The 17,925-nt window shown below is 49.8% G+C and overlaps 1 protein-coding gene across 7 annotated transcripts in view; it reads left to right on the forward strand.

Moving 5' to 3' along the window:
- Nucleotides 1-17,925, forward strand: part of DOT1L (DOT1 like histone lysine methyltransferase) — a 77,396-nt gene that overhangs the window by 42,548 nt on the left and 16,923 nt on the right. For 3 of the 7 annotated variants that reach the window (XM_080359224.1, XM_080359223.1, XM_080359225.1), the window contains exons 15-27: nucleotides 228-341; nucleotides 1,689-1,780; nucleotides 4,347-4,448; nucleotides 4,661-4,798; nucleotides 5,307-5,432; nucleotides 5,815-6,296; nucleotides 6,553-6,676; nucleotides 7,448-7,594; nucleotides 8,974-9,100; nucleotides 10,437-11,050; nucleotides 11,718-11,923; nucleotides 12,657-12,721; nucleotides 14,056-15,027. In XM_080359224.1, the coding sequence (XP_080215350.1) occupies nucleotides 228-341; nucleotides 1,689-1,780; nucleotides 4,347-4,448; nucleotides 4,661-4,798; nucleotides 5,307-5,432; nucleotides 5,815-6,296; nucleotides 6,553-6,676; nucleotides 7,448-7,594; nucleotides 8,974-9,100; nucleotides 10,437-11,050; nucleotides 11,718-11,923; nucleotides 12,657-12,721; nucleotides 14,056-15,027 (3,309 nt within the window). Of the gene's footprint in view, nucleotides 1-227; nucleotides 342-1,688; nucleotides 1,781-4,346; nucleotides 4,449-4,660; nucleotides 4,799-5,306; nucleotides 5,433-5,814; nucleotides 6,297-6,552; nucleotides 6,677-7,447; nucleotides 7,595-8,973; nucleotides 9,101-10,436; nucleotides 11,051-11,717; nucleotides 11,924-12,656; nucleotides 12,722-14,055; nucleotides 15,028-16,117; nucleotides 16,711-17,925 lie in introns of those variants that run through there. The other 4 variants (XM_080359219.1, XM_080359220.1, XM_080359221.1 and 1 more) reach the window with 4 other exon arrangements.

The following is a 17,925-nucleotide window of genomic DNA, read 5'->3' on the forward strand; positions in this document are numbered from 1 at the left end:
AATCTGCAGGTGCTTGGCCAGGAGCTGGAGCTGAGCTCTGGCTCGTAACTTGTCCCGCTGCCGTTCCAAGGGTAAATTGTAATGTCCTTCCAAACAACCACTTGCAGTGGGTCGAACCAAGTTACCGGATCTCCCATTGTAAATGATGTGCTTTCCAACAGGAAAGCTGCTGCGCTTGCCGGAAACCCGTGGCTTTTCTAAAAGGTTATCTTTGTTTCTGTCTTTAGATGCGTACAAGTCACCTCATAGTCCATATTACCAACTACCTCCTAAAGTGCAACGGCATTCATCTAACCAGCTGCTGGTGACACCCACCCCCCCTGCACTGCAGAAGCTGCTCGGTAAGGCTGGGATGGGCAGGGGAGCCTCTGCTTGGGGGTTTCTAAACCGAAATCCGAGGGCTGCCAATGGCAAATCACTGGGAACCTGTGTATTGAACGGGCAAGAGGGAACAGCGGCTTCCGCACCTTCCTCCGGCGGCCCCGCTTCTGCCAGCATCACCACAGCATCTCTGTTCTTGCTGCTGAAGTTGGTGTCCTGCTCTGCATTGTGTTTTTGACATCATTTCAGCTTTCCTTTGGCACAAAAGGAAATAAGCTCGGGCTTAGCAGGAATCCAAAACAACTTTAAATGGAAATGGCTAGTGAGAAATAACTTCATTTGAAATGAAACCATCTTAGGTGATACAGTCTTGGAGAACACCGCGCTGTTTTCTGTGCAGAACTTTACAGCAAAGTGAATGAGATGCTGTCTGAGGTTTTGAGGTCTCAAAGGTGGTGTGGGTGGAAAATATGCTCCATGTGCAAGAGGTGATTTAAGGAAGAACTTGGAGGGTGTTTTTTTGGGGTCTTGTCATTCTTCCCCGCCCTATCTGTTCCCAGCCTTTGGCACTGGGCACGAGCCAGGCTGGGATCAGCTGGAATATTCCTGCGTACGGACCAAGGGCATCCACGATGTCCTTCACTCCTGCTCCTTGCTGTGATATCTCCCACTTGTGACTGATTTACTGCAGAGAAAGAGAGAGAAGAGCAAGTCAGAAGGACATTTTGTGTCGGGGGAGACAGGGGGAGGGAGGAACACTGATCTGGAGTTGAACCTTGCTGCAGAAGCCTGTGTACCCTCTGCTCCGTGTTTTGGCTGCCTGTGGTTGCAGCAGACGGGGCTTAATTGCGTGGTCAGCCCTGCGATGGGAGGGCTGAGGGCCGGGGAGAAGGTTCATTGTGTAACTGGAGACAGAAGGATGGTGGGAAGCAAGAGGAGTTGATGTGGAGGTGAGAGCAGCAAACTCGGCTCGTGGCGCTGGGGGAGCGAGAGCTCTGAGCTCAGCGCTGCTGCGGCTGTTCCAGCCAAATCGCTTGTGTTATTTCTCCTTAAAGTGCATTACAAGCCGTTCAGCTCCTCTCTCATCATGCAAACGCACCATTAGCACCCAGCCTCGTCGTCTTCCTTTTGGAACGTGTCGGCATGACTTCCGTTGGGGTTCCTGTTATATGTAGCTAATGGATCTGAGGTTTCAGTTTGCACCGGGAGGGTTTTCAGCCTGCGCTAAATTGATCTTTAATGGCTTGGTCTGACTTACAGTCCAAATAAAAAGTAACAAAGAGCAGAGGGGGGAGAGGCGGCAAGGGAGTAAATAGCATCACATTTTCTCTCACTTGAACCGTATCATCTCCGTATTTATTTTGCAGACTCTTTTAAGATCCAGTACATGCAGTTCATGGCATACATGAAAACTCCTCAGTATAAAGCAAGTCTGCAACAGTTACTGGAGCAGGAAAAGGTGGGTCTCATTTTTAACATTTCTAATTCCTTGGAGCTAAATTTTAGGGTTTTGACATCCTGTTTTCCCACTGTAGGAAACCCTGAATGAATTGAGCACTGTAGCATCAGGATGGCTCATTAAACACCTAACAAATTGAAGCATGGGATTATAAAAAAACCCCAATAAACTGTCATCACTGACTTAAGAGACTTAATGAAGCATCCTTAGTATTGATAATCTTAATGGGTTAAGATTGCACTGGTAGGCAAAGTGTAAATTTCCCAAGCCGAGGGCTGCAATACATGGAAAGGTGGAGAATCCTGCAGCTGTGGTGTGTGGCCTTTGCTGTGCTATGGAACCATATCCCCAGCAGAGGGAGGAGATTTACGGACATATCCACCTTTTCTTCTTGTGTCGCTTTACCTCAGCTATGAATAATTTAATACTTTACAAATTAGTCCTGATGAGAGAGGCTGTGCCTGCTGCTTCTGCGAAGGAGTTTTTCCCCATAGCGGTCAGCAATAATCTTTAACTAGTGGCCAGTTCCAGCTTTTGGTGGCCGCTGGGGAAGCTTTGCTTTGAGAAAGTGGCAGCAGAAAGCTGGAGCATCGATTGATGGGATTTTCCATGACAGGAACTCTTTCCAGATGTGGGAGACTAATTGTGTCACCTCGTTCGTTCCATGGCTTGGACAAGTTCACTCTCTGCTGGGTTACTAAGTGGATGGAGGGCCAGGCCCAGAGGGTGCTGGGGAATGGGGCTGCATGGGGCTGGCAGCCAGTCACTGGTGGTGTCCCCCAGGGGTCAGTGTTGGGGCCAGTCCTGTTTAACATCTTTCTTGATGATTTAGATGAGGGGATTGAGACCATCATCAGCAAATTTGCTGATGACACCAAGTTGGGAGGGAGTGTGGAGCTGCTGGAAGGCAGGAGGCTCTGCAGAGGGATCTGGATAGACTGGGAAGATGGGCCGATTCCAATGGGATGAAGCTCAACAAGGCCAAGTGCCGGGTCCTGCACTTTGGCCACAACAACCCCTGCAGCTCCAGGCTGGGCACAGAGTGGCTGCAGAGCAGCCAGGCAGAAAGGGACCTGGGGGGACTAATGGACAGGAAGCTCAGCATGAGCCAACAGTGTGTCCAGGTGGCCAAGAAGGCCAATGGTGTCCTGTCCTGTATCCAAAAGAGTGTGGTCAGCAGGACAAGGGCAGTGATCCTTCCCCTGTGCTCTGCATTGAGGAGGCCACACCTGGAGTATTGTGGTCAGTTCTGGGCCTCTCAGCTCAGGAAAGAGATTGAAGTGCTGGAGGGTCCAGAGAAGAGCAACAAGACTGGGGAAGGGACTTGAGCACAAGACCCATGGGGAGAGGCTGAGGGAGCTGGGCTTGTTCAGTCTGGAGAAGAGGAGGCTTAGAGCTGAGCTCAGCACTCTCCAGAACTACCTGAAGGGCAGTTCTGGCCAGGTGGGGATTGGTCTCTTCTCCCAGGCATCAGCAATAGGACAAGGGGCCATGGGCTTCAACTCTGCCAGGGGAAATTGAGGCTGGAGATGAGAAAGCAATTCTGTGCAGAGAGAGTGGTCAGGCATTGGAATGGCTGCCCAGGGAGGTGCTGGACTCACCGGCCCTGGAGGTTTTGAGACTGAGATTGGCCATGGCACTTAGTGCCGTGATCTAGTCAATGGGCTGGAGTTGGACCAAGGCTTGGACTGGATGAGCTCTGAGTTCTTTTCCAGCCCAGTCCATTCTGGGATTCTGTGAGATGCTGCGAGCTGCTAGTTCAGCACGTTACCCTTAGATGGAGCTGTCAGCTGCTCCTGCCTGTGAAAGCTGAAGGAAATGACTGATGTCGAAAGCAGAAATGATATTTTCAGCATCACCTGCAGCAGGGCGTTCAGTGACTCAACTGTTTCCCCGAGCGGTTGTTGTGCGAGACGACAAGCGCCGTGTGCCAGGCCCCGTGGTTTCGCACACGTCTGGAACTTGCCGGCGTTGTTTGTGACCGTTCCTGCTTGGCCTCAGCAGCAAAACTTGGAGAAATAGCCGTCTCCGGAGCCTGGTTTTCTTGCTGCACTCGTCTTCCAGTTGGAAACTGCAGAATCGAGACTCTTTAGCCAGTCCTGTCCTTGCCCTTTGCTGCTCACACAGTGCACGGCCATGAAACGAGTGAGCAAGTGTCTTGTTCAGGAATGTCCTGGACAGGAACCGTGTGCTGGGCGGGTGGGCTGGCCCGCTGCAGTCATTTGCGCAGTACAAGCACAAGTGCTTTGGCTTATTTATGACTTTCTTCCTACCTCCCCCACAGTGTATTTTAATTTACTGCATGTCTCTCATGAGTATTGTGTAGGAAACCTCTGAACTGGGACTCTGGAGATTTAGATTCTGTTCCCAGTTTAGTAACAGATTTCATACAGATAATCATTTCCAGTTCCGTTTCTGCTCTGTAGGATGTGGGATAGCTCATGTCTCCCCTTGAGCTCAGATTCCCTCCCAGCTTGCTATACAAACCAGGTGTAAACATCGTACTAGCATGGGCTATGCTGCGGTTGGTGCTAAAACTCCATTCTCTTGCTCTTCCCTCCTCCAGGAGAAGAACGCTCAGCTCCTGGGGACGGCACAGCAGTTGTTCACCCACTGCCAGGCACAGAAAGAGGAAATCAAGCGCCTTTTTCAGCAGAAGCTTGATGAGGTAGCCCCGCTCTGGTGGAAGTGGATGCTTGTTAGTCGTCTGCATGCAACCGCTTTTGATAAAAATAAGTAAGACCAGAGCAGTCTCGGGTCTTGAGCCCTGGTTTTGCAGCTGATCACCCTAAGTAATGTGGAATCTGTGACAGTCATGTGGAATTAGGCTGTCAAGACCTTACTGAACGATCTCTTTCCTTCTCGCTCTTCATCTTATAGTTGGGAGTGAAGGCTCTAACGTACAATGACCTGATCCAGGCTCAGAAGGAGATCTCTGCTCACAACCAGCAGCTGAAAGAACAAACGAAACAGCTGGAGAAGGATAACAGCGAACTCAGGAACCAGAGCTTGCAGCTGGTGTGTATGGCGTGTGTCTGAGCAGCGGGGCGATGCTCCGTTCGTGTAAGGAGGGCGGGTTACGATACCCTGTCTGTGGGGTATTTGCACAAATGGAACGGGATGCAGTGGCGGTGGCTCTGGCCCCAGCTGTGTCACGCTCAGCCCTGCGCCCCTGGGCACTGATTCTGCATCTCGAGCACTTTGCACAGTGCGGTTGTCAGAACTTCTGTCTTGTTCATCTCGGTAACTCAGACTGTTGAGGTGGGTGAGGGGAAGTCTGGACGTGGAAGTGGTCGGGGAGGCTCGGTGGTAGTGCTGGTTTTAGAAAGAACCAGCCCACCTCCTGCCACGTTAGCTGGTGACCACAGGACCCTTTTGGTGGCATTTGGCTTAAGCTGAGAGGAGTTTTCAACGGGCTAAGGAGCTTCTTGCGCATGTGCAGCTGAAAGCTGCCTGGCTCGCCGCCCGCGCCCCGGGTGCTGTGAAGTGGTGAACGTTGTCTGATCTGTTCACCCCGTGTCTGCAGCTGAAGGCGCGCTGTGAAGAGCTGAAGCTGGATTGGTCAACGTTGTCGCTGGAGAACTTGCTGAAGGAGAAGCAGGCGTTGAAGAATCAGATTTCTGAGAAACAAAAGCACTGTTTGGAATTGCAGGTAGGGAGCAAGAAACAAATGTAGAGCCACCGACTTGGGGTAGCTCTTGTCCTTTTGCCAGACACCTTGCCATGGGCTGCCTGTTTCCTTCGATGACTGGCAGTATCGAGTTACGCCACACTGTCTAGAAACATATTTTGTGTTTGCTTTCGAGATCTGCGAGGTGTTTTCTAAGAGTCTCTGAGCCATTCCCATTACTTGTGCCTTTTAGTCTCAAGCTCAGAGCAGCATGTTGAGATTTATTTCTCAAATCATGGGTCAATTGTTCTGCATTGTTCCAGACATGGGGCCACTTTTCCTGAGAAACACCAAGGCAAAACTCCACAGTGTGATAGAGTTGTTAAGTGTGGTCTTTAATCATTTTCTTCCTCTTGGTTTAAAGATCAGCATTGTGGAGCTTGAGAAGAGTCAGAGACAGCAGGAGCTCATGCAGCTGAAATCGTACACGCCATCTGATGAGTCACTGTCGGTACAGCTACGCAATAAAAACCATCTGAGCCGTGACCCCGAGGCTGAGCACAGCAGGTTCCAGCTGGATCTCGAATGCTCCAAGTTTCCCCTGCCCCACATCAATGGCATGAGCCCCGAACTGTCCATGAACGGCCATGCGACTCCCTACGAAATCCAGAACACTTTCAGCCGTCCCTCCTCCAAGCAGAACACCCCGCAGTACAGCACCTCGCACCTGGACCAGGAGATCGTTCCGTGTACCCCAAACCACAGCAGCAGGCAGAAGGCAGACAAGATGACGAGCTTGTCCTTACCTGATTACACCAGGTTTTCCCCAGCTAAAATAGCACTAAGGAGACACTTGAATCAAGACCATGCAGTCAATGGAAAAGCAACGACTAATGAGATACAGAGGTGAGAGTGGTTATTTCATAGGATGGGAAAGGAGGGGTAACACTTGCTTGTTTTTAACACCAGGGGTTGGTTTGGATTGCAAAAAATATCTTTTAAATGGAGCTTTGTGCACTTGTGAAAGTTTCACGTGAGGCAAAGCGGCAGTGATGGCTGATGTGGTGGATAAGGTGGTGCAGTGCATTGAGTTTGACACAGGAATTCCTTGCAAAAGAGTCATTAGCTTTTGTATTCTAATGATAGCACGTTTCTGTTCCAGAGCTGACCATGTCAAAGAGAATGGCCTTACATATCCAAGCCCCGGTATTTCAAATGGCATAAAGCTGAGTCCTCAGGAAACTCGGCCCTCTTCCCCAGCGGCCTTACCGATTGCAGGCGAGAAGGTAAGAAACCTGCTTGTCCTCCAGTGCAGAGATGTTACAGCTGGTAGAACAAAGGAAGAGCTGGCCACACTAGGGTTTGCAGGCATGCTCTTTCCTGTGGCCAGCTCGACGTGGCAAATAACACAACATACAGTAGGTGTGGTACAATAAAAAGAAGGTCGTGGCTAGATGCAGGGAATACTGGGCTCATGAGAGATGTGTTTACCTCTGCTTTGCATGTGAACTAATGCAGAAAGGCTTCTTTTTGATCCGGTGTCTGTCTACTTGAACTTGAAAAGTAGACTTTCATAGTTAAAAGAAGAAATATAAAATTGTCCACATCATTGGTCCAGTCGTGAATCGTATTGTTGCTCTTATCAGAGCAAGCGGGTGCCCTCCAGCGAGGGGTTACCATGGAAATATTTCTGGCTATGACATGTTCTGCGTCCAGGGGGCCGCAAGGTATGAATCTGTGAGATGGTGCTTTCACAGAGCTGACACAGACGCTGGAGATGAGCTTGGCTAAGACGTCCAGTTCCTCCTGCCTGGGCCAGCAGTGCCTTTAATTTACCTGCCTCTGTGCTGTTGGCTGTTGCCGTCCTACTAGGCTGGTGTTGATAACAAAGCTGCTCCATGCACGCCCTGTCTTTATTATATAGTCATCACTCTTAATCATGTTTAATTCTTTAAAAAAAAACAAGATACAAGTGAGCAGGTTACCATTAGTTTAAAACCAATCTTTTCACAAATAGCATGCAGTGAAGACCATGACTTTCTCTTTTGCATCTCCAGGTTTTGAAAGAGAGAACCTCTGTGAGTAATGGAGAAACTATCACCAGCCTACCTATCAGTATTCCTCTGAGCACAGTGCAGCCCAATAAACTCCCTGTTAGTATCCCTCTGGCCAGCGTAGTCCTACCTAGCCGTGTTGAGAAGGTGGTGAGTAAGGGATTGTCAACACTTTCCGTCCCTACTAAAATCCCAGCGGGCAGTAACGGGTGCTGTGCACCACAATCCTTAGTGGGCTGCTAATCTTGATGCCTGATGCTTTGGGGGAGGCTGCTCTTGGGATGCATCCTCTTGGCTCTTAGTTGTTCTGTAGATTCATTTTTGTTCTCTTTTGTCTGTGGGGTGGGGGAATTTCAGGCGGGAAGGGAATCAAATACATGGCACAAGAGATCCTGGTCTTAAACGTCTTTCTGGGGAAGTGGTGGATTCATCATCCCTGGATGTTTAGACAAGGTTCTTGGGGACATAAGGTAGTGCCAGAGTCAGGTTATGGTTGGACTCGATGATCCTGAGGGTCTCTTCCAAGCAAAATGATTCTAAGAGGCGCAGATTCTGAGAGTTTGTGGCAGTGCAAGCAGAGAATCACACGTGTCAGTTTGTTCTTAGCCTTGACCCAGAGACACGTTCTTCTGCCTTGGCTCGGTCATCTCAGAATCGTCACTCGTTATCACACGTGTGCAGGATGAGCTTCCGTAGTGCCCTGGGGCTGTGACACCTGGTGTGCCAGAGACTGCTCCGGAGCAGCAGAGTAACCAGAGAACCGGGGCCGTGTCTCTGTGGAAGCCTGAGCAGTCCGCGCCACGTTCGGTGGCACACGAGTTTAAAAAGCCCAGGCCAGTTTATAGCAAGTGTTTGTCACAAAAGTGTTGCAGTAGAGAACCGAGAGGCGCTTGCTGCTTTCACGCAGGAGTTGTGAATTTAGAACGTCTCCACAAACGCCTCCCTCACTGTCCCATAGAAGAAAAGCTGGAGTTATTTCATAGAATTGAATCCATTATCTTTTTCCAGCTGTAGACTTTCAGTTGCGGCAGAACTACAGTGTTTATTCAGGCTGCCGTTTCACTTGTTTTGCCTGCTGTAGGAAAACATTGCTTGTTGACCAAACCCTCAGAGTACCCGAGAACACAGCTTAATGCGTTTGTGTTCAGTTTGGGGTTGTTTAGGGGAACTTCATGTGCCCAGGCTTGGGGATGTGACACAACCATTTGTGAATCAGCAGCCTGAGGGGTTTGTTCTGACTGCAGAGCTGTCCTGGCTCCAAACGCTCTGGGATGATGAGCCTGTTGTCCCTCTACCTTCATGGTATCTGTTGCGTGCTGGATACTACCGCAGTATAATTAATCACGGTATTTACATTTGTCCCACAACATGCTGATCTATGTTTTTCCCAAAACAAGTAAAACCTGGGACCTTTAGGAAGTTAAACCACTTTCCTTGATAGATCTGCTAATTAATGCATGTGAATTTTGTTTAAACTCTTGACTTCTGAGCGTGCTTCCTGTACTAAAACGCCTGTTTCTCTCCCCCAGAGAAGCACACCTAGCCCAGTTCATCAGAGTAGAGACTCAGCGACACTTGAAAAGCAGATTGGTGCTAGTTCTCATAATGGCGTAAGCAATGCTGCTGGAAACAAGCCTCTGGCTTTGGCTACCTCAGGTAACAGCCTCGTCTCCGCGAAGGTGCTTTGTCTGCTCCGGACAGCACCCCAAATTCACGCCTCGGAGCTTTCCGAGCGCTGCTTGTCAGGTCATTCAGGCAGTAGAGCGCTAGATAAATGTGGGTGATGATGTTTTGGGACAGTATGTGCCTACAGCTTGGATGCATTCTGGCATAAAGTATTGGTTTGACGTGCTTTCCGTGAACTGCAGCACCTTGCAGTGTAAATAAATAATTGCTTTTGGAAATCCTCCTATGTGGCAAAGCAGCAAAGTGTTGCGTAGCTGTGCTGTGAGCTGATGATCTGCCTGCAAACGTTTTGTTTTACAGGGTGGTGGGCTTTTTTTTAATAGCAAAATGAATTTCTTGATGCAGGTCACAGTGGTGCCTCCTGAGCAGTAAAGGCACAGGTATCCGGGTAGGAAGAAGTGACAAAGGGAAGGGGTAGGGATACGTTTAAGTGCAGATACTCCTCCTGAACTCCCCTGTCTGTTGGAGTTGTCGCCTTTAGCTGCTCAGCGTATGGAATCTTGTGGGCCAGGAGCAGTAGGTTCCAGCACACTGAGCTGTTCTGCAGCTGATCCCTCAGCAGAGAGCGCGTTTGCTCTTAGTTTACAACCTTGAGGGCTTGTGTTGTTTCTTGCATCTGTTTTGCAAAAGAAGGGCTTGGCTGCAGTGTTCTATAAAACCAATTAAGTATTTGAAAAACCCCTTGTAAAACAATAGCATGTTTCCTTCTAGCCCTTTCGTTTAGACAGCCCAGAGACGAGGCCTTACTAGAGCACTAAACGCATTCACGGCACACTGTTACAAACACTCAATTCCCTTTCCAAGCTTCCTCCCATGTGGCATTTTCCTGCCAGTTTCTTCGAAGATCCCCTGTCATTCCCTAAGCCACAGCCTTTTGTTTAATCTCGAGAAGGAGCTGGGCTGTACAGGTGACACAGTCCTTTCTTTTTTGGGGAAGGAAACGGCCTGAATTTGGCCACATATTTCCTTGACAATAGGAAGGAGCTGAGAGTAGAGGAGCCCTGATTTCAAAAGGCATAATAACTCAGAAAAAACCTTACACTTGAGCTCCATTTAAAAACCAGGTAGAGCACAGGCTATCTCCATATATCCCCTGAATTCCCCTCAACTGGCAAAAGAGTAGCGCAAGTCCTTCACCGCGCTGAAGCCGCCGGCACGCAGGGCTGCGTTCTCGGCCCGTGCCCAGCGCGGCCGCGCTTTCCCGCTGGCTGATCCCAGGTCCGCGCCAGCCCCAGTCCTCCCAGCGGCCGAGCACCGTGCGCGATCACTCAGCAGGAGCAATGATGTATACTTTCCCTTCCAACAGGTTTTTCTTACTCTTCTGGCTCCGTGGCAGTCAATGGAAATCATACAAACAGCCCAGCCCATCTTAACCATAGTGTTGATCAGGCAGCTCTGGACGACTCTGGGAGTCTGTTTAACTCGGTAGGGTCTCGGAGTTCCACTCCACAACATCCTTTGCTAATGATGCAGTCGAGGAACTCGGGGCAAAACTCCCCTGCTCACCAGCACTCAACAAGCCCCAGGTTAAATGGCACCTCCCAGAGCCTGGTAGGGGTTTTGCAATATGCAGATGCTCAGAAGATGTTTGCCGAAGGAACAAAGGGGGATCTTCAGTCTGATGCAGCGTTTTCAGATCCTGAGAACGAGGCCAAGAGAAGAATCATCTTTACAATCTCTCCTAATACAGGACATGTAAAACAATCCCCTTCCAACAAGCACAGTCCTCTGCCCACGAGCGCTCGGCTGGACTGTGGCCAAGCCCACGCGCAGGACGGGAAGAAGCGAGGCCGGCGGAAGAGATCGTCCACCGGGACCCTCAGCGGGAGCTCCGCCGTCTCCCCGAAACGCAAATCCCTACCTACTGTGTCTGGACTCTTTACGCAACCGTCAGGTTCACCGCTCAATATCAACTCCATGGTAAGGGCGAAAAATAAGAGCTCGAGGAAGAGAGACGGGCCTGGGAAAGCTCCTGGAATTGAAACTCAGCTTCGGCTGTTGTGTTCTTTAGCGTGGTACAGGGCTGGGAGCTGGAACCCTGTGTGGAAATGGCCCCTCTGAGAGGCAAGAGAATTGCTGCAAAGTTGGCAAACTATTTCTGTGTAGGTAGAACATCTTCAGAGAGTTCTTTGCTGGCAGAGCATTAAAAATTAAAACTAATCCCTTATGACAAAGAGCTTGTTTCTGCAGCGAAGTTGATTCTTAGGCTGTAGGTTAAATATTTTGGAAATAGTTTAAACTAAGATTGACTAAACAGCATCAGAGTGCCAGAAGCATATGGCATTCTTGCATAATTAAGCCGGCTATACAAGTTGTGTTCATGTGATCCTACAGTGGTAGATTGGAAAAAAACCGAGTGATTATTTCACGTCTTCATTTCTGTGTTTAAACATGAAATGGAAGAGTGAAAATTAGATAAAAGCTTTCATCGCAGGCTCTAATGCAGGACAGTGGAGTATAAAAACAAGCAGCTGTTGGCATATCCTAAAGCGGGGCAAGCTAATCTTGCTTTTAATATCCTTAACAAGATGCCTTGTTTCTGAAGAGATCCTCTCATCTGTAACTGCTTTCTTTCCTTCTTGCCCAGGTCAATAACATTAACCAGCCTTTAGAAATAACAGCCATTTCCTCTCCCGAAAACTCCCTGAAGAACTCTCCTGTTCCTTACCAGGACAATGACCAGCCCCCGGTTCTGAAAAAGGAAAAGCCGCTCATTCAGAGCAACGGCGTTCATTACTCTCCTCTGACATCGGACGACGAGCAGGGCTCTGAGGATGAGCACAATAGCAGCAGGTGAATACACGGGCAGAGATTTCAGGATGAGATTTCTCCGAGCGCTGATAACAGCTCTCTAAACCGGAGAGGTGTGTTAAGCCGCCTTTGTTCCCTTTGCTCAGGGACCGGTTCCATTATGCCCAACCTCTTATGCGGCTGAAATTGTGAATAGGGGGAAGTATTTAGGCAGCAGTGCTTGAGTGTGGGAAGCTACTCGTGCTGCGTTTTCAAGGCTGCCGGAGCCTGGCCTCCGAAAGAACCGCTGTAGCAATGATTTCTGTCTCCTCCGCTGCCGTGTAGGAGATCCAAGGCTGGGTGTCATCCTCAACTACAAACCTCTCTCCCCTCACTCCCTTCCTGCCCCAAACCCTTGGTGTGTTGCTCTGGAAATCGAGTCCTTGCCACCCTTTGCCTCCCTGTGGGTGTGTTTTGTTTCCCGTTTAAGGTGCTGGAAAAGTAACCGCTGTAGAAATGTGAAGCAACAGCCTCCTCATTGTGCAAGAAGAGCAACAGTGAAATCCGCTGAGTGTGCACTAATCTTGGCAAAGAGCACAAATTCTGAAATAGCTCCTACTTAAAGTCTGTGGTGGATTTTATTTAATGCCTTTTAAGTTCCGTACAGCTTTCTAGCTGACTTGGCTTTATATGCTCTAGTCAACTGTTAAGACGTGAACGTGTGTAAGACAGGTTGTGAGGGTAAATGTGCAATAAAAGGTCTGTGAGTGCTGTAACCTTTTTATTTTCCCACTAGAATTGAAAGGAAAATTGCAACAATATCATTGGAAAGCAAATCTCCGCAGAAGACTGTTGAAAATGGTAAGTGTGAGGAACGTTCTGGTTTGTCTTGGGATGAGTGTCCGTCACTGAAGTTGTCCCGCAGAAGCAGGTTTTTCTGTGCTGCTGAGCAGAGCTCAGTTGTGCCAGGGCTTTGCTTAATCATCATTAAGACAGGTGGCTGATAATTACAGATTTTGGGGCAGTTCTTTTTGTAGTCGCAGGTCACTAAAGATCCGACCAGTTTTTTCACTGACTCGGGGTTTGGGAGCGGATCTGTGCTATGAAGACTGAGGAAAAAGTAGATCAGCCTTCTCAACCTTTTTCAGAGCATTAAACTAAATTTTAAGGACTTTCAGGTGACTTTCTGCCTTTGGATCAGGAATAGAATGACAGACTGATAAAATGTAGGTGTTGAAAGATAAAAGCCCGTTCTGAATGAGCAGATCCAGTGAATTCAGACCACCTGATGACACCAAGTTGGGAGGGAGTGTGGACCTGCTGGAAGGCAGGAGGGCTCTGCAGAGGGATCTGGAAAAATGGGCCGATTCCAATGGGCTGAAGTTCAACAAGGCCAAGTGCCGGATCCTGCGCTTTGGCCACAACAACCCCCTGCAGCTCCAGGCTGGGCACAGAGTGGCTGGAGAGCAGCCAGGCAGAAAGGGACCTGGGGGACTAATGGACAGGAAGCTCAGCATGAGCCAACAGTGTGTCCAGGTGGCCAAGAAGGCCAATGGTGTCCTGTCCTGTATCCAAAAGAGTGTGGTCAGCAGGACAAGGGCAGTGATCCTTCCCCTGTGCTCTGCATTGGGGAGGCCACACCTGGAGTATTGTGTTCAGTTCTGGGCCCCTCAGCTCAGGAAAGAGATTGAAGTGCTGGAGCGGGTCCAGAGAAGAGCAACAAGACTGGGGAAGGGACTTGAGCACAAGCCCTATGGGGAGAGGCTGAGGGAGCTGGGCTTGTTTAGTCTGGAGAAGAGGAGGCTCAGAGCTGAGCTCAGCACTCTCTAGAACTACCTGAAGGGCAGTTCTAGCCAGGTGGGGATTGGGCTCTTCTCCCAGGCATCAGCAATAGGACAAGGGGCCATGGGCTTCAACTCTGCCAGGGGAAATTGAGGCTGGAGATGAGAAAGCAATTCTGTGCAGAGAGAGTGGTCAGGCATTGGAATGGCTGCCCAGGGAGGTGCTGGACTCACCGGCCCTGGAGGTTTTGAAACTGAGATTGGCCATGGCACTTAGTGCCATGATCTAGTCAATGGGCTGGAGTTGGACCAAGGCTTGGACTGGATGAGCTCTGAGGGCTTTTCCAACCCAGTCCATTCTGTGTGATTCTGTAATGCTGCTTTTTGACATCTATACTTTTCTTTCCAAACCAGGCAGCAGCTTATCTGTGAGGAAACAAGCACAAAGCAACGAGAACATGAACAGCAGTAAATGGAAATCTACTTTTTCACCGATATCAGACATCAACCTGACCAAAACCACAGACAGCCCCTTGCAGGCGGTTTCGTCCCTGAGCCAGAACTCGCTGTTTGCCTTCAGAGCGTCCTCCGAGGACGGCCTCGCCATGGACGCCAAGATCGCAGCACACGCGCGGAAAAGCGTTGCCGTGCCCTCGGCCGGGACAGACGGACTCAGCCCCGGGACAAACTCCACTAACGGCTTCGCGTACAATGGCGGGCTCTCGGCTGACATTGGTTTACACAGCTTTATCGATGGTGCTTCTCTTCCTCATAAAGCTTCGGATGTGACGGCTTCCAACTGCTCCCTGAGTTTCCAGTCACAGCGAAGCAAAGACGTGGGGGTGTCGGAAACGAATCCTTTTCTGAACAAGAGGCAACTCGAAGGCCTCAGCGGCATGAAAGGAGAAGACTTAAACCGCTCGGGGGTCAAAGGCAAAGAGATGAGCGAAATGAACATTCGTACTGGGGGTTCTTCAGAAAAAACCTCTTTGCAGCATAACGGAAAGGTCGGCAAAGGAAGGGACCGAGATGTGGAGTTTAAAAATGGCCACAACCTTTTCATTTCTGCTGCTGTTTCGTCTGGTGGCCTTCTGAATGGTAAAAGCCTTTCGACTGCTGTTTCGTCAGCAGGCAACCCAGCATCTTCTGTGCAGACGCACCATCCTTTCCTGAACACTTTGACCACTGGATCGCAGTTCCCCCTCGGCCCCATGGCCTTGCAAGCAAACCTCAACTCGGTGACAAATTCCTCAGTATTGCAGTCCTTATTTAATTCCATGCCAGCTGCTGCCAGTCTGGTCCACGTGTCATCGGCTGCAACCAGACTGACTAATTCTCACACTATGGGGAACTTCTCTCCCGGGGTTACAGGTGGAACAGTTGGAGGTAGGCAGAACTCTTTCTCTGGTATAAGACAGGGCCTAAAGGAGAGTCTGACGCTGCCTCTCCAGGGCTGAGACCCTTGCGTTTCTGAGGATGTGAAGCAGATCTGTCCATAACCAGGCTCCTCTGTCTCTCGGGAACGCTAGGATGAGTTCAGTCTAATCTCATGAGCTTTGTCTACTAGATGAGTTTCTTGTACCTCCTTAATGAAAGAATACACACCCAGACTTTGTGATTTCGTACTGTATGCTTGCTCAGATGTTGCTGTGTTGGAACCAACTTAGGTCTGTCTGCCTGCAGGTAAAAGATTGAACTTGTCATGATACCGAGTTAAGGATCTTTAACTTGTCAACTTGAGTAAAGGTTGAGATTAGGCCTTGAATGGATTTAGCGTGATCCAGGAAGAGCAAAACATCAGTGTCTCTCCAGAGGAGATGGTGGTGGGGACTGTGTGGCTCTTGAAAGGACACGAAGCGCGTTTTTTGGCCAGGAAGGGCAGTGCCACGCACACCTTGCGCTTCGGGGATTCTGCACAGGCTTGGCTCCTGTGGCCCAGACCACAGACAAGCTGGCAGGACTGGAAGATAGTCTGAACCTGCCCTTACTAAGTGTCCAAGGCAGTTTTTCTTACCTGTCCATAATCATTCAGGCACCATGTCGGGAAATCCTAACTCTCCCATCTCTCAGCACGTAGATTTGCTGCAAGTCCGGTCTCCCCTCTGCTGCCCTGTAAGCGGGAAAGCAGGAGGGCGGGGAGGGAAGAGCAGCAGTTTGTCTTCAGATTAACAGCTCTAGGGACCACGTAATCCCGTCACAAGCCTACCCGCGTGGTGTAGAACTGACAGGTCTCGGGTCTGACCGTTTTACCTCGTGGCGTTTAGAGGTTGGCAGTAGGAAAGGTAAGTTAAATCTTTCGTACCTCCTGGCCTGCACCATTATCTCTCATTGCTTGCTGCCTTCTCATGCTGCATATTTTTGTATGGGGCTGTAACTATTATAATTTTGCTTTTTTTCTTTTTGGTTTGTTTCTCTTGTCACTTGAGACTGTACAAAGCCCATCTGTTGAAGCTGAGTTTTTCTCTCCTGTTTGCAGGTATTTTTAACCATGCGGTGCCTTCTGCCTCCTCTCCTCATCAATTCGGAGCCAGTTTCAGCAGCAGTGCTGTCTCTAGCAGCACCGTGCTAAGCTTAAACCCTCTGCAGGCTGTTGCCAGCACCTCATCCTCATCCTTCCCACCCCATTCCTCTAATTTAGTAACATCTAGTGAGACTAGATCTGCTCAGCACCTCAACAGAGCGCCAGTGCAATCTGTTTTCCATCCCCCCCCGCCCCCTCCTAACGTTTCCTTGCCCCCACCTCCTCCATTACTCGCTTCTAACCCCGAGCCCGCGCTTCTGCAGACCCTGCCGGCCGTCCCGCCCGGCGAAACCTTCTTGCCATCCTCTTCTGCTGCTTCTGTCCAACCTGCTAACGCTTCTTTGTCTCTTAAGCTTGCTTCTCTCCAGCACAAACCCTCCCGCCCCTCCTTTACCGTCCACCACCCGCCCCTGCCGCGGCTGGCGCTGGCCCCGTCCGCGCCCGTCATCGCGCAGCCCGACGCCGCTGCCACCTCCGCTATGTGGGTGACACTTGGCATGCAGTCTCCTTATGCTTCGCACCTTTCTGGGGTTAAGCCACGATAAAGAGCTTGCTTAGCTAACAGTTCTTATTTTGTAAGGTAAGGCTAGAGAAAAAAACAAAGAGGAGTTTTGTACGAGATGCTCAATGTTGCTTCTTCCTTTTCAGAGATAGGTTGGGGATGGGCTTTGTGAAACCTCTAAAATGTGGGGAGCGAATAATCTGATGGCAGAGGATGCAGAGTCTTGATGCTCTCTGTGCCGGGAGTCAGGATTTCTCGACACGGGGCGCTGGCAGTGGTGACTGTCTCGGCTGACGTTAGGCTTCTGTTCAGGTCGGGATCGCTTCACGAAAAGGTGTATTTCTGAAGATCAGTGATCAGGAGGAAATGTCTATTTTTAAGCGTGGTTTTATACGCTTACTGGAAGTGGTTTTGCCGACTTCTATCCCTCTCGCCCTCCGACACTGACTGTTGCATCTCCACAAGCCCGCGTAGCGTTAGGATGCGTGACGGTGCTTCCTTGCGACTGTACGTGGCAATGTCCTGCTCGTTTTCACCCTCAGCCAACGGCAGCTGCTCTAAATAACCATCAGGTTAAAAAGCTCTAGGTTACGAGCTGCAGCTTTGTCCCGAAGAGCGAACGCGCTGGTCTCGCATTGCAGATAACGTGCCCCCCGCATCACTGGAAAACACCCTGCAGGTAGCACAGGGCGCTGTGGTTTATCCGGGTTTATACCGCAGCTCTATTGACTCGCATGCCAGGACCGTTGTGTCCGGGCTTCCCGGCCATCGCTGGCGTTTCCTGGGGATACTGCCCGAGAACACAGGGAGCCCCAGGGCTGAGCTGTGCTCTGGGGCCATGGCAGAGATGAGGCTTTCCAGAAACTGCGCAGTTTTTACTCAAGCAACTATTTAAATGCCTTGAGAGCAACTCCAGAATAAAGCGTTTACCACAGGGTACTGTTGTTAATGAAAATACTCTGTGGCATCCTGATGTAACAAACTTGTGCTTGCAAAGCTTAAATCACTGTGTTAGGCCCCAGAGCTTGCTCCGTGCTTTCCATGTAGGTCTTTGATGTTGTTACTGTTCACCGATACCAAAGCTACGTACGATATGTGGTTGAATGCTCTTTGCCACTTATAAAACTCAATTACAATATACCTGAGAGATTCTTTTGACTGTGCATTGTGTATAGTGTCTTCATCAACAAATTGTTCCAAAGACACGAACAAATCCTCGTTAGGCTTTTGTGAGGCACGTAAGTATGGCCTGTGCAAGCCA

The sequence above is a fragment of the Nesoenas mayeri genome, assembly GCF_963082525.1.
Source record: "Nesoenas mayeri genome assembly, chromosome: 25".
Lineage (NCBI taxonomy): Eukaryota > Metazoa > Chordata > Aves > Columbiformes > Columbidae > Nesoenas > Nesoenas mayeri.